We start from the raw sequence: 21,141 nt of genomic DNA, 5'->3' as shown, positions 1-21,141 counted from the left end.
ATATACGACACAATAAAAAGTCCAACACCAAGCCAGAATGTCTCATCCATATGCTTTGTTTCCAAATGTTCGGCCAGCAGGCCTTCTTCAAAGGTACACACACTACTTGAAGATACACACACGCGCCACACGCAAGCATATGTACGATTGAAAGTTATTTCGCTCTCTCTCTTGGTCTATCTCTCTCTTTGTCTATGTCTATCTGTATACATGTCTTTCTGTCTGTCTCTCTGTCTCTCGGTCTGTCTGTGTGTGCCTCTCTCTCTCTTTGTTTGTCTCTCTAGCTTTCTCCTTTCAGTCAACATGACACGATATATCTACATATTATTTTACACGAATGAAGGTATCTGGCTACATAAACATATGTATCTATGTTGGTTTTTCGCCTGCCCAATGAGATCAGACGAGTTTTCTTCCTGGTTAGTGTGTCAAGTTAACACACACTTAAAGAAGCAGGGGCGGAGCAGTTAAGCCAAGGGGGGGGGGGGGGGGGGGGGGGGGGTTACAACCTGGACCGACCCCTGGTGGGGTACAGGGGCGACGCCCCGTTGGGGGATCTGGGGGGCAAAGCCGCCCTGAAGCTGAAGAATTTTAGCTATTTTATAAACAATTTGTGGCTTATCCTTGATTTTAATCATGATCAACTGGTGTCAGCAGCCACTCATTATTTCTGTTAAAGTTAGTATTGGTTTTTTTTCACAGACAGAATTTTCTTTGGACAGCAGGGGGGGGGGGGGGGGGCGGAACTCCTGTAACACTCCGCTAATCCGCCCCTGAGAAGAAAGAAAATAACGCCGCCACCTTCGATCAAAAGAGTGTGTTCGAAGTTCGAATGACTTTCACCAACCTTGCTTCACAAGAGTTCGATCGATCGACTGTTGCTTGTTTGCTTTCATAACCATGCAGGTTCTTTGTCACTAACTTAGACCTACCTAATGTTATTACCTCAAAAGATTTATTGGCTAACTGTCTAAGACACCGTTTTTGAAAACGTGTTCTGAAGAATGTTGATTCCACGACGTCTAACGGATATAGTGCAGGCATACCTGTGGCAGACAAAAACCGTTGGGTTTTAAGGAATGGCATTAAATAGGCCTCAGAGGCAGCATGCCCAGTCTAAATGTATAAAGCTCCAGACTTCTTTCAAATCACAAGAACCCATTTGTGTGTGTGTGTGTGTGTGTGTGTGTGTGTGTGTGTGTGTGTGTGTGTGTGTGTGTGTGTGTGTGTGTGTCTATCTGTCTGTCTGTTTGTGTCGGTAAATGTCTGTGCATGTTTCTGTAGGTGTGCGGATGGATGGATGAGTGTTTGCTTGAGTGTTTTCACACGAGTCTGCATTCAAGGTCAGTCTATTTAAACCATGAGTTTTCCTTCATGTTTGTCCATTATAATTACGTCCCAACTGAACTAGTATAAAAAAAACTTGACGAAATGTAAAAAGACCAAGTCGACGTTACTGATTACTGTTCAGCGGAGCATTAACACCCGCATTAGACCGTGCAACACAATCACGCCAACCGGTGTAAATGTATCTCCTGCCTAGTTTAATCTTGTTTGTTTACAGTAGGAAAACCTGAGTCGATTCAATACTCAGATTTCATTTTACAGTCGTTCGAGATCATAGTTTAGTTAAACAGTGTGAGTGTGCGCGCGCGCGCGCGTGTGAGTTTGTGTGTGTGTTTAGTGTATGTGTGTGTTGTGTGCGTGTGTGAGTGTATGTGTGTGTGTGTGTGTGTGTGTGTGCGGGTGTGTGTGTGTGTCTGTGTGTGTGTCTGTGTGTGTGTGTGTCACAAACGCATACATACTATTTGATAAAGCCAACTAAAAAGAGATCACATTTCACATTTATACTGATACTAAACACATTAATCCGAGATAATACAAAATACGCAACATCACACGTTCAGAACATACAGTAAACACTTCCAATCACTGAGTATAAAAAAACATAGATCATTCCAGTCCCGAAGGCAAATCCACGGAATCCACTGGCTTGATCCACTAGGCACCAATGTTTAATTCCCGGATAGGCCAGTCCAGATGCAGGCAGTCGATTCACCATTGACTTTCTCCAGCTCGGGGTCACCATTGTCCCATGGTGAAATCATGCACTTCCCCCTGTCTGTATACCGGCACCACCATCACAGCCGTTGACCAGAGTTCCTGACACTGACAGGGATTGCTCGCGCACTCGACGTGCTCCCTCCCCAGGTTACACGCCCTCTCAAGGGCGTTTTAGCACTCTAAATTACGGTGCTGGTTTTCGTCAGCTGCTAGCTCAGGTAACCGCCCACCATGGAACCCCATACCATGACGCGTTCTCCATCTTATTACGTCATCTGCTTGTCATAATTATCAACTCATGTTCCTTGATAGGTCTTAATTAGCCATTGATTCGGATTCAGAAAGCGCGGTATTGTAATCACCTGTGCTCCATTCACGAATATTGTGGTTTACGGAACTAGCTAAGCTGTGAACTATTATTGCCTAAAGGAATGTCACATTTATTTGATTTTGACATGTGTCAATGAACAGTTACTGATTGTGCAGCGGATATACTGACATGTAGTTATCATCACGCGGTCCGGGATTTCCGGACCCCCCCCCCCCCCCCCCCCCCCAGCCTACAAAAAAAGAAAAAAAGAAAGAATTTTGTTTGTTTGAAAAAAAAGAAAAACTGCTGGCTCAGATTGCACCAGATTGCTCCTTTTTCCTTGATTTATGCCCCCATACCACCCTAGGAGCCGGCCTTTGTCTTCTAAGTAACGATTTTTTGAAAGTAGTTGGATAATTTATCCTTGTTTTGATCCAAATTTGTCTTCTTAAATGTACTTTTTGGAAGGTGTATAAGGGGAAGTTTCTTGGCTCAGATTGCTTCATTTTCCTTGTGTTTATCAATATTTTCGAGGGGGGGGGGGGGGGGAGGGCATGCCCCTGGACCCCCCAAGGAGGTTCGAACGCTTCGCGGCCTCGACTAAACGCTTCGCGACGTCGAATTGTCCCAAAAATAAATGTGGAAACCCCCCCTTTAAAAATGATGTGATCCCCCCCCCCCCCCCCTAGTGACAATTTCTTTGCTGAACTGATTTTGTAAGGTACACCTGTGTCAATTTCCGACTTTAATTCAGCACAAAAAAATTTTCTGCAGAAGAAGACGGCAGTATGTTGATCTATGTTCATGTTTAGGCGAGTGGATGCTCTCAAAGGCCCACTTCTTCTCGTGAAAACATGGCCGGCTGGCAAAGCTTATACCTGGGATAGGACCATCCCTCCACATAAACACATGTGCAACAAATCAACACTCTGACTGTTTGATTTAGTGCGATGATGACCTAATTTCTTGAATGCATAGATAAGTTATTCCTCGAAAACAATTCCCATCGTACAGACAGGATAATACAGAATACAGACTCTCTAATTGCCCAAGGTTGGGAATTTGTTATGGTATTGCGGTTAAGAGACATTCAATCCAGCCATGTACACCAACACACGCATCATTAATACAAACTGATCAACAACACCAATATAAATTCGTGCACATAGAACATCCAGACTGTTCATGTTTCGTGTGTGACCAAGTGGAGGGATGGTCTTATTCCATACCAAGGCCTGGCCAGGTCTGAAATGGTTAGCCGAACTGTTTGCACGTGAAGGAGTAGTACGTATGCCTTTAATAAATCAAAAGTGTAAGCCAAATCCGAGGTGCTGTCCACGTTCGCTTTCGCGAGAAGGACTGTATATTTCAGCACAGCTTTGTTAGTGTGTAAGATATTACAGCGGCGGGAATTTATTTTGTGTACGCTCGTTTCTTCAGTCGGATTTTGCTCTGGACAATTTTCTTCCGCGTTGGTCGCGGCCGGCTTTATATATAGACCAGGAATGAAAAAAAGTCTGCTTTAAGTCTATACCACATCGGCTTGTGAAGGCCCAGTCATCCCATCGAAATACAGCATAGCTGATCGCATGGCTGATGTCGTTTGGGAAGATATAGGGTTTCTTTCTGTCGTCTGCATGGCATGAAAGTGCTCCACAGATTCTAGGGTTCTGGAGTGGACTCGTCAAGTGTGATCCAGTTCACCCGGTGGCCAACATTGTTTTTTTGGAGAGAATTCTTCAAGCGCATGCTTTTTCTGCTTTTTAAGCGTGTAAAGTGTTCGTGAAAAAGACATCTTTATTGAGATCTGTGTTCTTGAGTGGTGAATGTGACACCTGAGAAAACACCAGCGGCGCAAGATTGAATTCAACTTAATTGAAGCGTGAAGACTTTCTGAGAAAAACTGGAAGTCAGTGTCCATTGACGTCAATTTGGCGATTGGGCCCAGAACCACACCGACTGCACCAGTCGCAGTTTTCCTGTCAAGAAGTACTACTATTTAAATGCTAGTGTTTGAAGTTTGCTGTTCACACTCGGACTTTCGCGGACGATTTTCCCCTTTAGTGGTGGTGAAAAATATCGCTAAATTGTGCGGGGCGCATCCAGGAAGAAAAATACATTGACTCAGTAGAACAAAGGGGCTTGAGTGCTGACGAGGCCACAAGATGCGGTGGCTTTGGTTTGCCCTTTTGCTGCTTGTCTGTCTGGCGTCTCTCGCTGGTAAGTGTTTTTTTTAAATTTCGTTTTTTAAATGATTTATTTTATTTATTGATTGATTTTTGTTTTTCTTCTTTGCCTTGAATGTATTTCTTGAAGATCAAAACGGGTAGAAACCATGGGTCGAAACCACGCAACTGCAGCTGAAGGCTGGACAGGATTTGAAAGTTGAGAGTTCTTGTAGCCTTTGATATTATTAAAAGAGAAAAAAAAGAGAGGTAGCGCCGTTCAAAAGCTCAGTTTAAAAAAAAATAGTTTGTGTTGGAGGCTGTAATTGTCTTCCAAATTTTGTCCATGTACGCTCATGCATTTTGTTATTGGCTGTTCTGTGGCCATAATAACGTGCCCTGTCTAAAAAAAAGAAAAAAAAAGGAAAAGAAAAAAAGCGACACTGCAATAAAGCGTCCATCCAACCCTAAAATTTGCTGTTTTGAGTTTCAAAGATATGCCGCAATGTCTTGTTGGTCTTCTTTGTTCTTCCTTCTGTGGAGAATGGCGAGAGGGATACAATTTTGTCTAGGCTCTTTTGTTACTTCGTTATAGTTTCTGCATTTTGTGTCATCGATCTGTACAGTATTGTGAAGAGGTTGGACGAAACACATCCATCACAGTCTAGGACTTGGTGTATGAACTAGAAAACATTTCTTGCAACATGTGAGGCTTTTGCTGCACGTAAAGTCTACTCGCGAAAAGGAGGCAGGAAAGTAAATGTCTGGCGAGGTGGCGGGGTGGGGGTGGGGGTGAATATTATGTGCTGGCGACAAGTGTTATTTGTGTGTGTGTGTGTGTGTGGTGTATGCGTGTGTGCGTGTGTGTGTGTGTGTGTGTGTGTGTGTGTGTGTGTGTGTGTGTGCGTGTGTGTATGTGTGTGTGTGTGATTGTAACTGATACTGAGTTATTTACAAGGTACACTTGAGTACTACTGCACACTCGGTGATTAGTTGATCTACAGCTACCGCCATGGCCTCATTTGGAACGATAAGCTGTCTTCTTTTAGTTGTTCTCACCCCCACCACATTCACAACACTATACCTTCCGCCTACACCTCTGTTGGACTGTTTTCTTGTAACGAGCGTGTTAGAAGAATAAAGCCTTTCTGCATTGAATCGTATTTCAGATTAACACCCTTTCGAACTGTGAAACCGATTTTTAAGTTATACAAGTCTCAAAGCTTAGACACAAGCAACAGTCAAGACGACATGAACTGACTTGTAGTCCTCTTGTCAGCTTAAAGACGCATTCCTTCTGACGTAAATGCTCTTGTATTTTATCCTGGCTCCACCCAGGCTTTTACTTGGGGTTAGAGCATACTTGGTTTAAACATAAGTTTATTTTAACAAAGGTTACGATCATGACATGTATACAAAGTTCACAGAGCATACTTCCACTTAAACATTTACCAAACGTCTTCAACCTGGCTGTTTTCTGTGAGTGGTGTTATTTGTTTGTTTTACATTGATTTTTTAAATGGTGCGTGGGTAAATCTTAAAAAAATTAATGCAAAACAAAAGTCCAAATCAGCGAAGGTTGAACGGTTGAAAACGACGTTAAACACCAAATAAAGAAAGATCAGCGAAGGAAGCAGGTGTCCATAAGGACGGATGTTCCGATCCCATGCGAAACTATGAGCAATCTACGGTGACCTGTTTAATGGTTCACATGGAACGGAAGACATCTTTAAACTGTCCTAACTGCCGCACTGCGGCCGCGTGTACCCGTTCGGTAACAATCCTGCTGTACCGCAATATACGTCGTATCGTATATAATCACTGCCTTGTATGTTCTCGAATAACGCCCAGCTATTCATGGATGTTTTGGTAGAACATATTTTTAGCGCTTTGCGCAGCGAGAACAAGCTTGCAATAATTATGAAGTAAACAGGTCGTCGCTGCAGTGTTGCATTACTTGGCTGTCTCGGTGGCTATGTGCAGACACTCAGTGATGAATAGTTGTGTATGCATACGTATCCAGGGAATATACTTGAAGAACGTCGTTATAAGGGCTTACTAGCGCCAAAACACGAGGTTACCAATATTACATGAAAATTAGTAATTAACTCGTGTTCCGTGTAATTCACAGCAATAATTTAAACTGACAATGTTAATTACTAATTTTCAGTTTTTTTCTCGGCTTACTAACGCCAAAACCATAATTAAACACGAACACTTGATAGTTACAAATTAACATTTCACAATTAAGCATGATCACTTGATGATTACAACGTTAACGTACAAATCAATAACTTTCAGTTCTGGCTCACTTCCAGACGGATTGCTTGAGCCAAAACTGAAAGTTAATCGTTATCTGGGGGGAATTCTTTTTTTTTAAATTTTCACTGATAGTTTTAATTTTCTCGTGAACATTTTAATTATGTGGTTTTGCTGCTAGTAAGCCGTCGTACGCCGTCACTCACGGTCACCCACGAACAGTGTCTCAGACACACAAGTCTGTGATGCAAAGATGTTGAGGGGGTGGAGGTAGGAGGGGGTGGTGGTGGGTGGGGGTGGTGGTATGTGGGGGTGGTGGTGGGTGAGTATGAAGAACAAAATAGCGTTGTCATTTGATAAAACTGACCATTTATCAGAACGACTCAGGCCGACTCTGTTTGTTCTTAAATTGTGTATAAGTTTTCAAAAGCCCACAATACAGCCAAATGATTTTCACGGCCAGTTACGACCGCGGTACAAAAGACACTTACAATACGAATGCTGTCAACGAAAATTAAGTGAGTAGCACGGTTTGACACGGTTGATAAAGGCTCACTTGTCAGTGAATCCAGCACATAACGATGCACGGCTCAAGTCCAAGTGTTTGAACACAGTCGGAGGGGTGTACAGTTTATCTCACCCACGCTGTTTACACAACCGACCGTTGAGATCATTTTATAAGAAAACGCAGTCAGCTTGATACCAGGAAGGTTGCAAAAGTGTGACGTGGTCACAGTATAGTTAGGGCGGACTGACATAACATTAAGAGGATGAATATGATGCACGATTTTGTAGTATTGACTTCCTTGAGCACTTAAATGGTCGCCATTTTGTGAAAATTAATGATGGTCCAAGGGAGACCACTCGCCCGAAACAATGAAATCGAAGACGAAAACAGCTAAGCTCTCACTAAAACTGATCACTTATTCACTCACAATTAACCATGGCAACATAGTGCACACTTCATTCCCATATATGGAATACTTCTTCCCTGTGTGGAGTCTGGCGAGAGGGATACAATATTGTTTAGACTATTTAGTTGTTTCGTTATAGTCTCTGCGCCTAAACCTACCTTAAACTCCCCCCCCCTCTCACACACAAAACTTCACCTTTTTCTTTACCCAGTAATGTCACTATACCGCCATTGACCGAAGAAGACTGACGAACAGCGTTTATTGTGTTTCACATTGCCTAAATGATGCACATTCTAGCATAGAGCAGACCTGCCCTTTTGCGCTAAGATTACCATGCAATTTCTAGTTAGCAAATCGAAAAGTTAATCCCAATGCCCCAAATCTCCCTACGGACACTTTCATCGGGAGTGAGTTGATTCGTAACATTAACCTAGAAGCAGACATTATGATTTGAAGTAACAAGTGTTAAAAGAAATGTGATGTTTAGAGAGAGAGAGAGAGAGAGAGAGAGAGAGAGAGAGAGAGAGAGAGAGAGAGAGAGAGAGAGAGAGAGAGAGAGAGAGAGAGAGAGAGAGAGAGAAACCGAAACTGAAACTGGAACTGAACTTTATTACCAAAGGATAGAGGTTTTAGGCAAAGCCTAATCTTACAACCTGTCCCTCACATACGCACATAATATAGATAGTAAGAAGAAAAAGGGTTATCATCTTATGGTTTCTTACAGACGCACATAATGTAGATAGTAAGAAGAAAAAGGGTTATGGTTTCTTAAACACACTCGAAAATGGGAAAACAATATAGTGTGGAAATTGCAGCATAGTTGCAATAACGCATTGCATGTAAACATCCAAAACAACTGATGACAAAAGGGGGAAAATGTGGGGAGGAATTGTCACGATCATGTGCCTGTATAATATTATTATCAATACATACACATAAAGAACAAATCAAAATACATAAAAGCACTCAAATATCAGACATGAAAAGTGTTCTATTTACCCATCAAGCGGGAATGGAACCGTGGCGCCTAAACGTTTTCACAGAAGAGGCATTTCGGCGGGGTAGGGGTATGGAATTCCATAGAGACGCTCATGAGAAGGCTAAACTTGACTTATACAAGTCTAGACGAGGGATAGGGGGAATCAGATTCTTGGACCCATATCTTTTTTGTCGCATGTCTGAAATGTGATTTTAAATATCCTCGAACATTATTGTTAAATACTTTGTACATAAAGACAGCCTTGTTTAGCGTCAACTGATCTTTCAAGGAGAGGAAATTTAGGAGCTTTAATTCATCATCATCATATGAGAGAGAGAGTGAGAGAGAGAGAGAGAGAGAGAGAGAGAGAGAGAGAGAGAGAGAGAGAGAGAGATTCTTTATTTGGTGTTTAACGTCGTTTTCAACCATTCAAGGTTATATCGCGACGGGGAAAGGGGGGAGATGGGATAGAGCCACTTGTCAATTGTTTCTTGTTCACAAAAGCACTAATAAAAAATTTGCTCCAGGGGCTTGCAACGTAGTACAATATATTACCTTACTGGGAGAATGCAAGTTTCCAGTACAAAGGACTTAAGCTTTCTTACATACTGCTTGACACAAATCTTTACAAACATTGACTATATTCTATACAAGAAACACTTAACAAGGGTAAAAGGAGAAACAGAATCCGTTAGTCGCCTCTTACGACATGCTGGGGAGCATCGGGTAAATTCTTCCCCCTAATGCCTCGGTCTCACATATACGATTTTTCGGAAGTGTCGGGGATAGTTAAGTCGGCTTAAGATCGCCATGGTCCAGACACTTCCGACTGCAGTAACGACAATTCCGACTGCAGTTACGACAGGCCCGGCTGAAAAACTTCCGAACAATAGCCGACTCTCACGACCAGTGTAACGACTAAACCGACTAGCTAACGACTGTCCTAACGACAAATCAGACTGCCCTTACGACTAATCCGAACGAAACTATGCTACCGACAAATCCGACCACCCTTACGAGTCTTCCGACTACCGTTACGACTAATCAGAATCGCCTTACGACTAAACCGACACGCTTACGACAACCACCCGACAAATTTCTATTCGTCTGAGTCGGGAGGCTCTTCCCACTGTTTTGAAAATTTCAAAACAGTCTGAAGGGCCTTCCGAACTAACCGACTTTTCAAAAACAAAATTGCTAATTCTCACGAACTCTCCGACCTCTTCCGACTTCCAGCCGACTACATAAAGTCGGGTGACATTAGTAGATGTGAAACCGAGGCATAACCCGCGGGGAGAGAGAGAGAGAGAGAGAGAGAGAGAGAGAGAGAGAGAGAGAGAGAGAGAGAGAGAGAGAGAGAGAGAGAGAGAGAGAGAGAGAGAGAGAGAGAGAGAGAGAGAGAGAGAGAGAGAGAGAGACAGTGAGAAAGAGAGGGGATAGAGAGAGAGAGCGAGAGAGAGAGATTGAGAGAGCGAGAGAGAGAGAGAGAAAGAGAGAGAGAGCGAGAGAGAGAGAGAGAGAGAGAAAGAGAGAGAGAAAGAGAGAGAGAGAGTGAGAGAGAGAGAGAGAGTCAGATACAGACAGACAGACAGACAGACAGACATACAGGGAGAGAGAGAAAGGGGGGTGAGATTGGTGTGGACATGTTTGGAACCACCACATCGGTACGCCAACAAAACCCCTCACAAGGCATGCAACAAACATCTATTGTTAGGTATTGTAAACATGTTTTCAGATATACCGGATCTCACGTCTACAGTGACGAAAGTAAGCTATTGAGTTAGATTGTCAAAACTTATATACTTCCCCCTTCACACCAACAACACATTCCCTGGTCCCTCCCTCTCACCTCTCCTTCCCCCCTCCCCCCTAGCTACAAAACTCTAACCTATACCCCCACCCACTCAACACACCAACCACACATTCTCCGCCTCTCCCTACTCCCTCCCTCCCTCTCTACCCCCCCTCCCCCCACCGCTAACAAAATCTAACCTCCACCCCCGAATCCCTCTCGCCCCTTCTAGTTTACTATTTCTCTATTTACTTTATATACTAGTCATCTTTCGCTGTATGGATCTTAAAACGTGTTTGAAAGGTATATCCGCAAGCCTACTGTATACCCGAGGTTGCCGTTTTGTGTACGTCCATGTATGTAGCCCAGTGAAATTTACTTCCTTGTCGCGCCCGAATTATCTGGTGTATACATTTATATACATATATATAAAAGAGAACAGGGTGAATCGACAGGTAGGAGTGTTTAAGGGATACTCATGGGGGGGACAAAATACCCCCTCAGATCGCCCCAAGAGCTACACAACATAGTTCGCTTTGAAGTTTGGAAGGGTGTTACCACACATCAAGAATATCTTTCAATCAGTGTCTGAACGAATGTTAATCGCTGTGTTTGGGTACTTCAGTTGGGTACCCTTTGCAGACTGTTAAAATGTGTAAAGTGAGAAGGAAATACACTTGAATCGATCCCGCACAGCCAAATACGTTGAAGGATGTTAAATACCAAGAAACAAACAACCAAACGCAATTGCTTTAGCTTCTTCCTACTTTTTGGCACCTGACAGTCGAGACACTACAGATCTTTCTTTTCTTTATTTGGTGTTTATAACGTCGTTTTCAACCACGAAGGTTATCTCGCGACGGGACTACAGATCTGATTACCACCTTCTTCACGGGTATCATGTGCCACACGAAACATAACCGCCAGTACTGACAAAAATATGAAAACTTAATGACTAATTAGCAAAGTTGCGGATCACTAACACAAACACCATTGTCGGTGCACCTAAATGACAGTACAGCGACCGGTGTAACACGACATTTTTACTCCACGAAAAAATTACTCCGGAGTAAAAATTTCGTACGAAATTCTTACTCCGAGTACACCTTTCGTACGAGAAAAGAATTCCCAAGGTACGACAAAATTACTCCCTCCACGAAATTTTGACTGCCCAAATTTTTACTTCCAGTAAAAATCTCGTACGCAAAAATGGGATACGGGTGAAGGGATAATGCCAATATGTGATCTCGCGCAAACAAATGTCGCGCTACCTTAATTTCCCTCCACCCCTTCCACCACCAAGACTAACAGGGGACAGGGGAGCAAACGTTGCGTACACCTGGCGTGGGCAGTAAATTGCTCGTGTTAGGGTGGAATCATTTATTCGTTATTTATTTATTCGTCAGGGGAGTAAAATTTTCGACCGAAATGTTGACTCGGAACACACCTGTCGTTGAAAGTTATTTTCTCGTGTTGTGGGGGAGTAGTTTTTTTGTAAAGGGAGTAAAAGTTTCGTACGAAATGTTTACTTCGGAGTAAAAATCTCGTGGGAGTAATTTCTCGTGTTACACCGGCCCTTTGAAGGCACACTCCTTTTCGTGAAAACAGTCTTGCTCACCATCGCATATCTGAAAAGGGTTTTAAATGAGACATCAGTAGCTTTTACGAAATTAATTTACTACAAAATTACCACCGCGCACAGACAGCAGCACCCAGGCTGTTCATTTTCAGTATGTGACTAAGTCGAGGGATGGTCTTATCCCATGAAAAAACAGCCCTGGCCAGATATGTGGCGGTGAGGCGAACTGTTTACACGGGAAAGAAAGTGTCTTTAAACTTCTTGATGTCAATTTGAGACTAATATGAACGCAATTATAGTAATGAGGATGTTGATTGTCATTTGTGGCTACCGTGGTAAAGAGATAATATGACGGCTGCTAGCTGACATGTTGGTAATAAATGCAGGTCCTTGAACTTGGTAATTATCATGATATGTGATAAAAGGAGGAGGTTCAAGTTTACACTCAAAATGAGAGGTGGGGTGGGGTGGGGGGGGGGGGGGGGGGGTTGATACAACTACCACTAGAAGAAAAATGATGTCAAAAACAGAAGGAAGTGTTGACGATTATCATAAAACACACACACAGAGACAGACACACACACACACACACACGCGCGCACACACACGCTCACACACACACACACGCTCACACACACACACACACACACGCTCACACACACACACACACACACACACACACACACACACACACACACACACACAAACACACACACTTGTGAAAAGAAGAAGAAGAGGAAGCTACTGATTGTGGCCTACTTCAGATCATAGCCCAAATAGCCTGGACCGCCAACTCGTCACGTGACCCTTCGAGGTTACGACGCTCGACTTTCAGGGGCGCTTAGCGCTCCAGTTATTTGTGACAATGGGAGGTGACAATGAACTGGATTTTCCAAAACTCCAAACTAAACTTAACAAAACTCATCGAAAAACATGTTCCATATGCACTTTAGCTGAGTTTATTTTAGCATTTTCAGAACTTACCTCAGCAACTTCGTCCATGTTTACAATCGACACCGGATATATATGACATCCCCCTGATTTCTGAAAGGCCATGTAAGCGTAGGTTCCTAAATGCGAGAGGCCGCGAACTCGTAATAGAGAGAAAGAGCGGAGAGAGAGCTAGTTGGCGGTCCAGGATAAATGGTCTATGTTCAGATGTTCGTCTCAGAGCTGTAATGGGACACCTAAGCCTGAGACTGAGACGGAAGCAAAAACATTATCACCCACGTTTGCACCCTGTTCCATTTGACTCTTCAACGCGGCTTTGTGTTCCGTCTACCCGTCCCTTAATGACCTTTCGAAGTCACAGGCGCCTGGCACCGGGTGGGGATTGGGGTGGGCTGTGCCTCTGCATGCTAGCCTTCTAGCCTTCTCATACAATGGTAATATTAGAAGACAAATAGGGGAGCCGACGCAACTGCCCCCCCCCCTCACATCCCCTCCCCGCCCCAGTCAGTTTGATGTAGCTGTGCTTGACGGTTTGGAGCTGTAGACGACACTCGGGCCACCCTTTCACTGCTACGTGTCGTAATGTGGCAAACTATTCCATGAATTGTGTCTAGGAAGAGGAAGAAATTTACTGTCCTCTTGCCAAAAACGAACTTTTGTTCAGGGTGTGTCCTGTAGTCATACCGCGATAATGATGCCACTCTGAACTTCTAATCACGATTTCAATTGCAATAAGTAGGTTTTGGGATCGTTCGCGATTTACATCAACGTATATTGCAATGAACAAAAGAACGGTGTTTGTCATGGTTGACAAACAAAAACTGAAAGTTTGACATAACAACATTTCACTCGGAAAATAAAGATGTTTGTTTATTTATTTGGTGTGCGGTTTACGGGTTGGGTATGATTCGAATACGTACATAATTGTTTTTGTGTGTGGTAATGCTTGCAAACAATTACCCCCCCCCCCCCCCCGTCACGAAACTCCCACCCCACCTTCGCCTTTTCCAGTTGATTGTTGAGTTTAGTGATCATTTAACTTCTGTGTAGGTTGAATTTGTCAATGTTGAAATCACGTGTGTCATGTGTGAGATAAACGGACAGGAAAACACTATAAATAAAAGGTCACGCCTACTACAGTTTGTCACTGTTGCCAAGTCATAGTCACTTTGGCTAAGCTTGCATACTAACATAACCATGTCATTACTCAACAAGAACGACTTGAAGTTAAAATGAGTGTAGTTAAATGATGATTTATTTTAACTTCAGCGATCATGTTTTCCTGCCGTTCTCAAAATGCAGACACGCGCAGCACAAACATATTCAGCAAAAGCAGAAGAGAGTTTGTGAAACACAACACAATAGAACTACCTGTCTACATCCATTCAAAAACAAAAGAGCACTAACATTCGGGTGAGGAGATTTAGCGGAAAGCACGTCATCACCATGTCAATCAAGGGTCGGCAAGCTAAACCTTAAAGCGGATTATTTAAATGCATGTTTGGACTCAAAATGAAGTCACTACCGGCCGGCCACAATTGCAATTAGGAAAATGAAGCAGATTTACCATATCGGGAGCATCTATTGAAAGGGTATTGGAAAGTCGAAGATCGAAAGCTACTTGCTGCGGTACTTCTTTTAATTTTGTCATCGCCTTTTGACGTTTTTATTATGGCCTTTGAAGCCTTATTGCAAATTGAAGAGCTTCAATGATATTCCTTGATGTAGAGTGGACACTTTCAACTTGCTACGCGCTAAATATGTTCTGTAAAAGTAACAACTGCATACACGATCGCAATACGTGCACCGGGTCTTTTCCATATTTGGTAAAGGACAATTTAGATGTTCATGTTCCTCTCTTTAGAAATCGTCCACTGATGTCATCTTATGGTTTTAAACATGTAGGGTTCCATTCAGCTGTTGAGGTAAAATGTAGAACTGCGATTGTCACATTTGACTTTGATTTTCACCAAAGAAAAAACAAAATTTGCCACTATTTTTGGGGCGAGTTTTTGACCTTGTCGCTTCAAATGGGGGGTGGGGTGGGGGGCAGACAATGCGCAGAACTGTTTTTATTAGTTTGTCATGTTCCAATCCAATATTCCTGTAACACACCCATTCCATTATGTCTATTCCGTTAACCACACATTTCTGAAGTAAGTGCTCCTTCGCCTTTATACATTAATCTCTCATTCATACTCGAACTTATCTCACACTTACTTCCTTACACAGAGTATTAATCCGTTTTTAAATACGTACCCTTATCAGGGTGTACTCTGCTTCAAGATAACCCCGATAACCTCAGATATTTTGTCTTAGTCATTCATTTGTTTGCATCTGCGCCGTGTGAACATTGGGAATACCTCAGTTTGCAAAGACGACATCGAGAGGGAAGGCGTGATTCTGACTGTTTGAATTTTCTCAGAAAGTATCACCAATCGGACACGTCTCTTTTCTGTCCTTATTTTCGTTGTGTGTGTGTTTGTTTGTTTGTTCGTTTGCTTAACGCCCAGTCCACCACGAAGGGTGATATCAGGGCGGTGCTGCTTTGACAGTTAACGTGCGCCACACACAAGACAGAAGTCGCAGCACAGGCTTCATGTCTCACCCAGTCACATTATTCTGACACCGGACCAACCAGTCCTAGCACTAATCCCATAATGCCAGACGCCAGGCGGAGCAGCCACTAGATTGCCAATTTTAAAGTCTTAGGTATGTCTTAGGTCGAACCCACGACCTCCCGCTCACTGGGCGGACGCCTTACCACTAGGCCACCGTGTTGCGGTTTCGTTGTGTGTGCTTTGTTTTGTGTTTGTTTTGTTTTGTTGACGTTTAGTTTTGTTTTGTTATTTGCTTGTTTCTTTACATTGTTTTACTCGCTAGATCAAAACTATTAGATTTCAGTTTTAACCACTATTTTTGCTTTGTGATCCCAGAACTCAAAACGAATTTATGGCGAAACGTGCCTTGCGTGTCTGTACTGTTTACAGCTATGAATAGCGAAACCATGAATTTAAAAAAATGAGAACCCACAGATATCTTTGCTCTTTAAAAAATCGCAGGGTTGAGTAGTTTCTTTTGTCGAATAGTATTCGTATTGTTGTTGTTTTTGAATTGTGGTCTTGAGTGAAACTTCTTTATTTTCGCTTGTTTCCATCTGTGAGCTTGAAGGGGTGTGTATTCATGTTATTCAATGAGCAACCGAAAGTTGTTCACCCAGTGACCAACGTGAATCCTCGATATGTCATGGGATGCTGTGATAGTTTGTGATGACCACTGTTTAGCAATTGAAAAGTTCAGAACGGGGAATTTCTTTCCCACCCCGCTTGTTTCCATCTGAAAGCTAGAAGGGGTGTGTTATTCACTTAGCAACCGAAAGTTGTTCACCCAGCAACCAACATAAATCCTCGATATGTCATGGGATGCAGTGATAGTTTGTGATCACTACTTTTTAGCAATTGAAAAGTTCAGAACGGGAAATTTCTTTCCCACCCAGCTTATTTCCATCTGTAAGCTAGAAAGGGTGTGTACTCATGTTATTCAATTAGCAACCTACAGTTGTTCACCCGGCGAACAACATAAATCCTCGATATGTCATAGGATGCAGTAATAGTTTGTGATCACTACTTTTTAGCAATTGAAAAGTTCAGAACGGGGAATTTCTTTCCCACCCAGCTTATTTCCATCTGTAAGCTAGAAAGGGTGTGTACTCATGTTATTCAATTAGCAACCTACAGCGAACAACGTGAATTCTTGATATATCATAGGATTATAATAGTTTGTGATGAATAGTTGAGTGTGCATAATATAAAGCGTAACGCCTGTCCTTAACTGGGCGAAGTGGACTACGCGAAATATACTTCGCAAAGCTGGCCGCACGAAGCTTAAGTTTAGCACTGAGTGTTCGGTGCAAAGACTTCGCGAAGTCTTCGTGAAGTCGACTTCGAAAGCAACACACACGGGCTATCAGCTTTCTTTGTGTAACAAGCTCTTCAGAGAGAGACGGACTTGACCCAAATCGCTATTGAGTTGTGCATATGTACATAGATTATAACACTTTGCTTCTATTCAACTTCCGCATTCTAACGTGTATTGCTAAGTTACTAGGTGTCTCTGTGTATCCGTGTCGTTGCGTGTTCTCCGTGTGGATGTTTATACTGTTTATCATTGTTTGTTTTTTCTTCTGTTCGCAGAATTGTTTTCTAATTTTTGTAAGCCTGCCAAGACTGACTGATACAAGACAAACACGGTTATAACAGACAAGCGAACGGATGTTAAGACAGTCAGACACACCAGACAGAATTTTTCTCTCGCTGTCACTGTCTCGGTGTCTCTGTCTGTTTGTTCGTCGGTTTTTTGTGTAATTCTGCTGTACTCTTCCTAACAAGGCACACTAACATAGACTCTACATGAACAGGAAGAAAAATCCTTTCTGTCTTTTTAAAATTTGTTTTAAACTTCTCTGCCACCTTCTCAGATGTCTCTCTTTGTTCTCTTTCTTTGAAAACATCTGACACACTCTTAGACGTAAGCTTTCTTAAACATCGAAATGTACACGTGGAATTGTGTTGTTAAACTCAACATTTAGGAAGGTAAAAGATACTTGACAGGCCTGCTAAAAATAGGACATATGATTGTTGGAGAGGGGGTAGGGGAATTTGAGTGAGAGAGAAAGACAGAAAGAAAGAGAAAGAGAAGGACAGAGAGAGAGAAAGACACAGAGAGAAAGACAGAGAGTGAGACAAAATGAGAGAGTAAGAGTCTGTATGTGAGTGTGTTCGTCGGTGAGTAAGTCCTCTGTGTCTGAATATATGTTCAGACAGAGAGAAAGAGAGAAAGAGAGAGAGAGAGAGAGAGAGAGAGAGAGAGAGAGAGAGAGAGAGAGAGAGAGAGAGAGAGAGAGAGAGAGAGAGGGAGAGAGAGAAAGTGATATATAAGATTTTATGACTTAGAGAGACGGAGACAGAAAGAGACATTGGCAGACAGACAGACGGACAGATAGTAACAGACAGAGAGTAGTGTGTACAAGCCTTACAATTTACTTCCGCATTCAAGCTGTGTAGCTTGTGTGACACTGTGACAGAAGAGAAGATGTCTTACGGTGTCTTTTTGTCTGTTTGATCACGCGTGTTCACATGCTATTATCCTTTTTGCATCTAATATTTCCGCCGGGTACCTTTTCAAATTGACGCAGATGAACAAAAATATTCACAGAGAGAGAGAGAGAGGAGAGAGAGAGAGAGAGAGAGAGAGAGAGAGAGAGAGAGAGAGAGAGAGAGAGAGAGAGAGAGAGAGAGAGAGAGAGAGAGAGAGTGAGAGAACGAACGAACGAACGAACAAACGAACGAAGGTTTTATTGAGCTAGGCCTTCTGCCCATGTCACAAAAGGAAACAAAATGTATACAAAAAGCAAAAACAAAAAGAGCAAATGAAAAAATGACAACAAATATTCACAAGCAATTACGAAAGTGCAATATATGCGGACATACATAATTATGTAACAACTATACGTTACATTACCGGAACAAACATTTACTTCACTTTTACTCCTACAACTGTTACAAAAACTCTGCTCTCAGTGCAAACGCTTTAGATATATGTAGACAGCAAGCGCCTTAGTCTGTCTGACATCAGCCAAAAGAAGACACATCTTAAAGGCCGACGGATATGTGTGGTACTTAGCTGGAATGTACAAGTCTCGCAGGTCTTTATACTTAGGACAAACAAACATAAAGTGAATCTCCGATTCCTGGGAGTCTGTAAAAGAAATGGCAAGAAAAATCTTGTAATTTCTTGGAATAACGAAGGCGATGTGTATTAATCTGGGACACACCGAGTCTAAACCTAGTCAAACTTCTGCTCCATGTACTTTTGATTACTGAAAAATACGATGGCAATTCGAGAATGACTGATAGAACGCATAACGATCTTTTGAAACTAAATCACTATTCCAATCTTGCATAAAGCAATCAATCAATCTTTGTCTAAACACACGAAGAAGTGCTCCTACATCAAACACTCCTAGGTTTTTCCCAGACATGTCCAAACCCAAAACGGTACAACATAAAACAAATAACCGTTAAAGAGAGTGAGAGAGAGAGAGAGAGAGAGAGAGAGAGAGAGAGAGAGGAGAGAGAGAGAGAGAGAGAGAGACAGAGACAGAGAGAGAGAGAGAGAGAGAGAGAGAGAGAGAGAGAGAGAGAGAGAGGGAGAGAGAGAGAGAACTCGAACTCGAACTCGAAAACTTTATTACCGAGGGATGATAGCATTAGGTCCATATGGTCCTTTCTTACAGCTAGTCCCTACTATAATACACACATGAAACAAAGAACAAATATGAAGAATAAAAAAAATAAAAAAAATAAAAACAAATAAAAACAAATAAAAAATGAAAAAACAATAGGGAAAGGTATAACAAAATAAAAATTCAAAATTCAAAAGTGTGCTTGTTAATGGAAGCATACTATACACTTTCTCTTTTACACATCCTCACACACTCGCACAAATTGTACACCGACTTAGTCGTTAGAGAGGTGCTTTCGGGGCTGTCTTTTAAAAGAAGATAATGACAGACATGACTTGATATTTACAGGTAGTGAATTCCAAAGGAACTCACCAGAATAAGAAAAACTAGTTTTAAACAAATCGATACGCGATGCGAGGCCTTTACAAGGCAAGGTTATTTCGAGTGTTTGAATAATATGACAGAGATGATTTGAAGAGTTGTATAAGATATGTTGGGGCGTCCTTATAGACGACTTTATACATAAATGAACATTTATCATACAAAAGCTGCTTTTTTAAGCTTAATATCCCAATACTTTTCATCTTTTCCTTTGTAGAAAGAGATGGACTGGGCAGAACTAGTTTAGCAGCTCTACGCTGGAGCGAGTTCAGCTTCTTCAAGTGAACTTCACTACACCCGTCCCATACTATGGAAGCATAATCAATATGGGGTTTTATGTGGGCATTGTAAAATAGTTTTCTTGTGTCTAGATTAATAATGCTTTGTAACTTTGACAAAACAAACAGGTTTTTAGCAATTTTTTGCAGATTCCATTGATGTGAGTCTGCCATTTGAGATTATTATCAACAGTAAGTCCCAGTAAACGGTGCTCAGCTACTTGCTCAATGGAGTGCTCATTTAGGGACAGACTCAGAGTCATTTCTGAAAGTTGATGTTTTTGGCGAGTGCTGATTATCATAGACTTTGTTTTTACTGGATTAATAAGCATACGAGAGAGAGAGAGAGAGAGAGAGAGAGAGAGAGAGAGAGAGAGAGAGAGAGAGAGAGAGAGAGAGAGAGAGAGAGAGAGAGAGAGAGAGAGAGAAAGAGAGAGAGAAAGAGAGAGAGAGAAAGAGACAGACAGACAAATATATATATCTATATATATCTATATGTGACAGGGGAGGCTACCGCTCCTTTCACAGCAGACTCTGCACCCGAGTTGTTGGCCTTTAAAAGTCAACACCAGTGGATTTTAGAATTCTGTTTGTGATGGGGTCTGCTGGTTTCCGATTGTCTGTATGTTCATGGAAACCTTCGGGTTTGCATAACAGTTTTTATAGGGCTAAGAAATTAGCCCTAACATTTTCAATCCTGTTTGATTGCACTTCGCTTCCCGAGGTGATCGTAGTGTTTCGGCACTCGGTTACATCTGGCGCTTGCGAGCAGGGATGGGACTCGGCATGATATGTTCAGGTAATGGCATAATATGACCACTGAACATTTTCGTGCTGTTCCCATTCTGCGAACTTGGGATGGACAGTGGTCCCCCGGTTCGGAACTTCGGGACGAAGTTCATTTCAAACGGGGGCGATTGTGACAGGGGAGGCTACCGCTCCTTTCACAGCAGACTCTGCACCCGAGTTGTTGGCCTTTAAAAGTCAACACCAGTGGATTGTAGAATTCTGTTTGTGATGGGGTCTGGTGGTTTCCGATTGTCTGTATGTTCATAGAAACCTTCGGGTTTGCATAACAGTTTTTATAGGGCTAAGAAATTAGCCCTAACATTTTCAATCCTGTTTGATTGCACTTCGCTTCCCGAGGTGATCGTAGTGTTTCGGCACTCGGTTACAGAGTTAACAGGGTTCCTGCAGGGCAGAGCTGATACAATTCAATGAGTTT

General features: G+C 42.4%; 1 protein-coding gene across 1 annotated transcript in view; it reads left to right on the top strand.

The window, feature by feature from the left end:
• The first annotated feature begins 3,901 nt into the window (after positions 1 to 3,901).
• Positions 3,902 to 21,141, top strand: part of LOC138982714 (dual oxidase 2-like) — a 92,189-nt gene continuing 74,949 nt past the window's right edge. The window contains exon 1 of the mRNA XM_070356043.1: positions 3,902 to 4,594. Coding sequence (XP_070212144.1) covers positions 4,540 to 4,594 — 55 coding nt within the window. The 5' untranslated portion in view covers positions 3,902 to 4,539. The remainder of the gene's footprint in view (positions 4,595 to 21,141) is intronic.

The sequence above is a fragment of the Littorina saxatilis genome, linkage group LG1 (assembly GCF_037325665.1).
Source record: "Littorina saxatilis isolate snail1 linkage group LG1, US_GU_Lsax_2.0, whole genome shotgun sequence".
Lineage (NCBI taxonomy): Eukaryota > Metazoa > Mollusca > Gastropoda > Littorinimorpha > Littorinidae > Littorina > Littorina saxatilis.
Note: the sequence above shows the minus strand (reverse complement) of the source record. Positions and strands in the feature narration are given on the sequence as shown.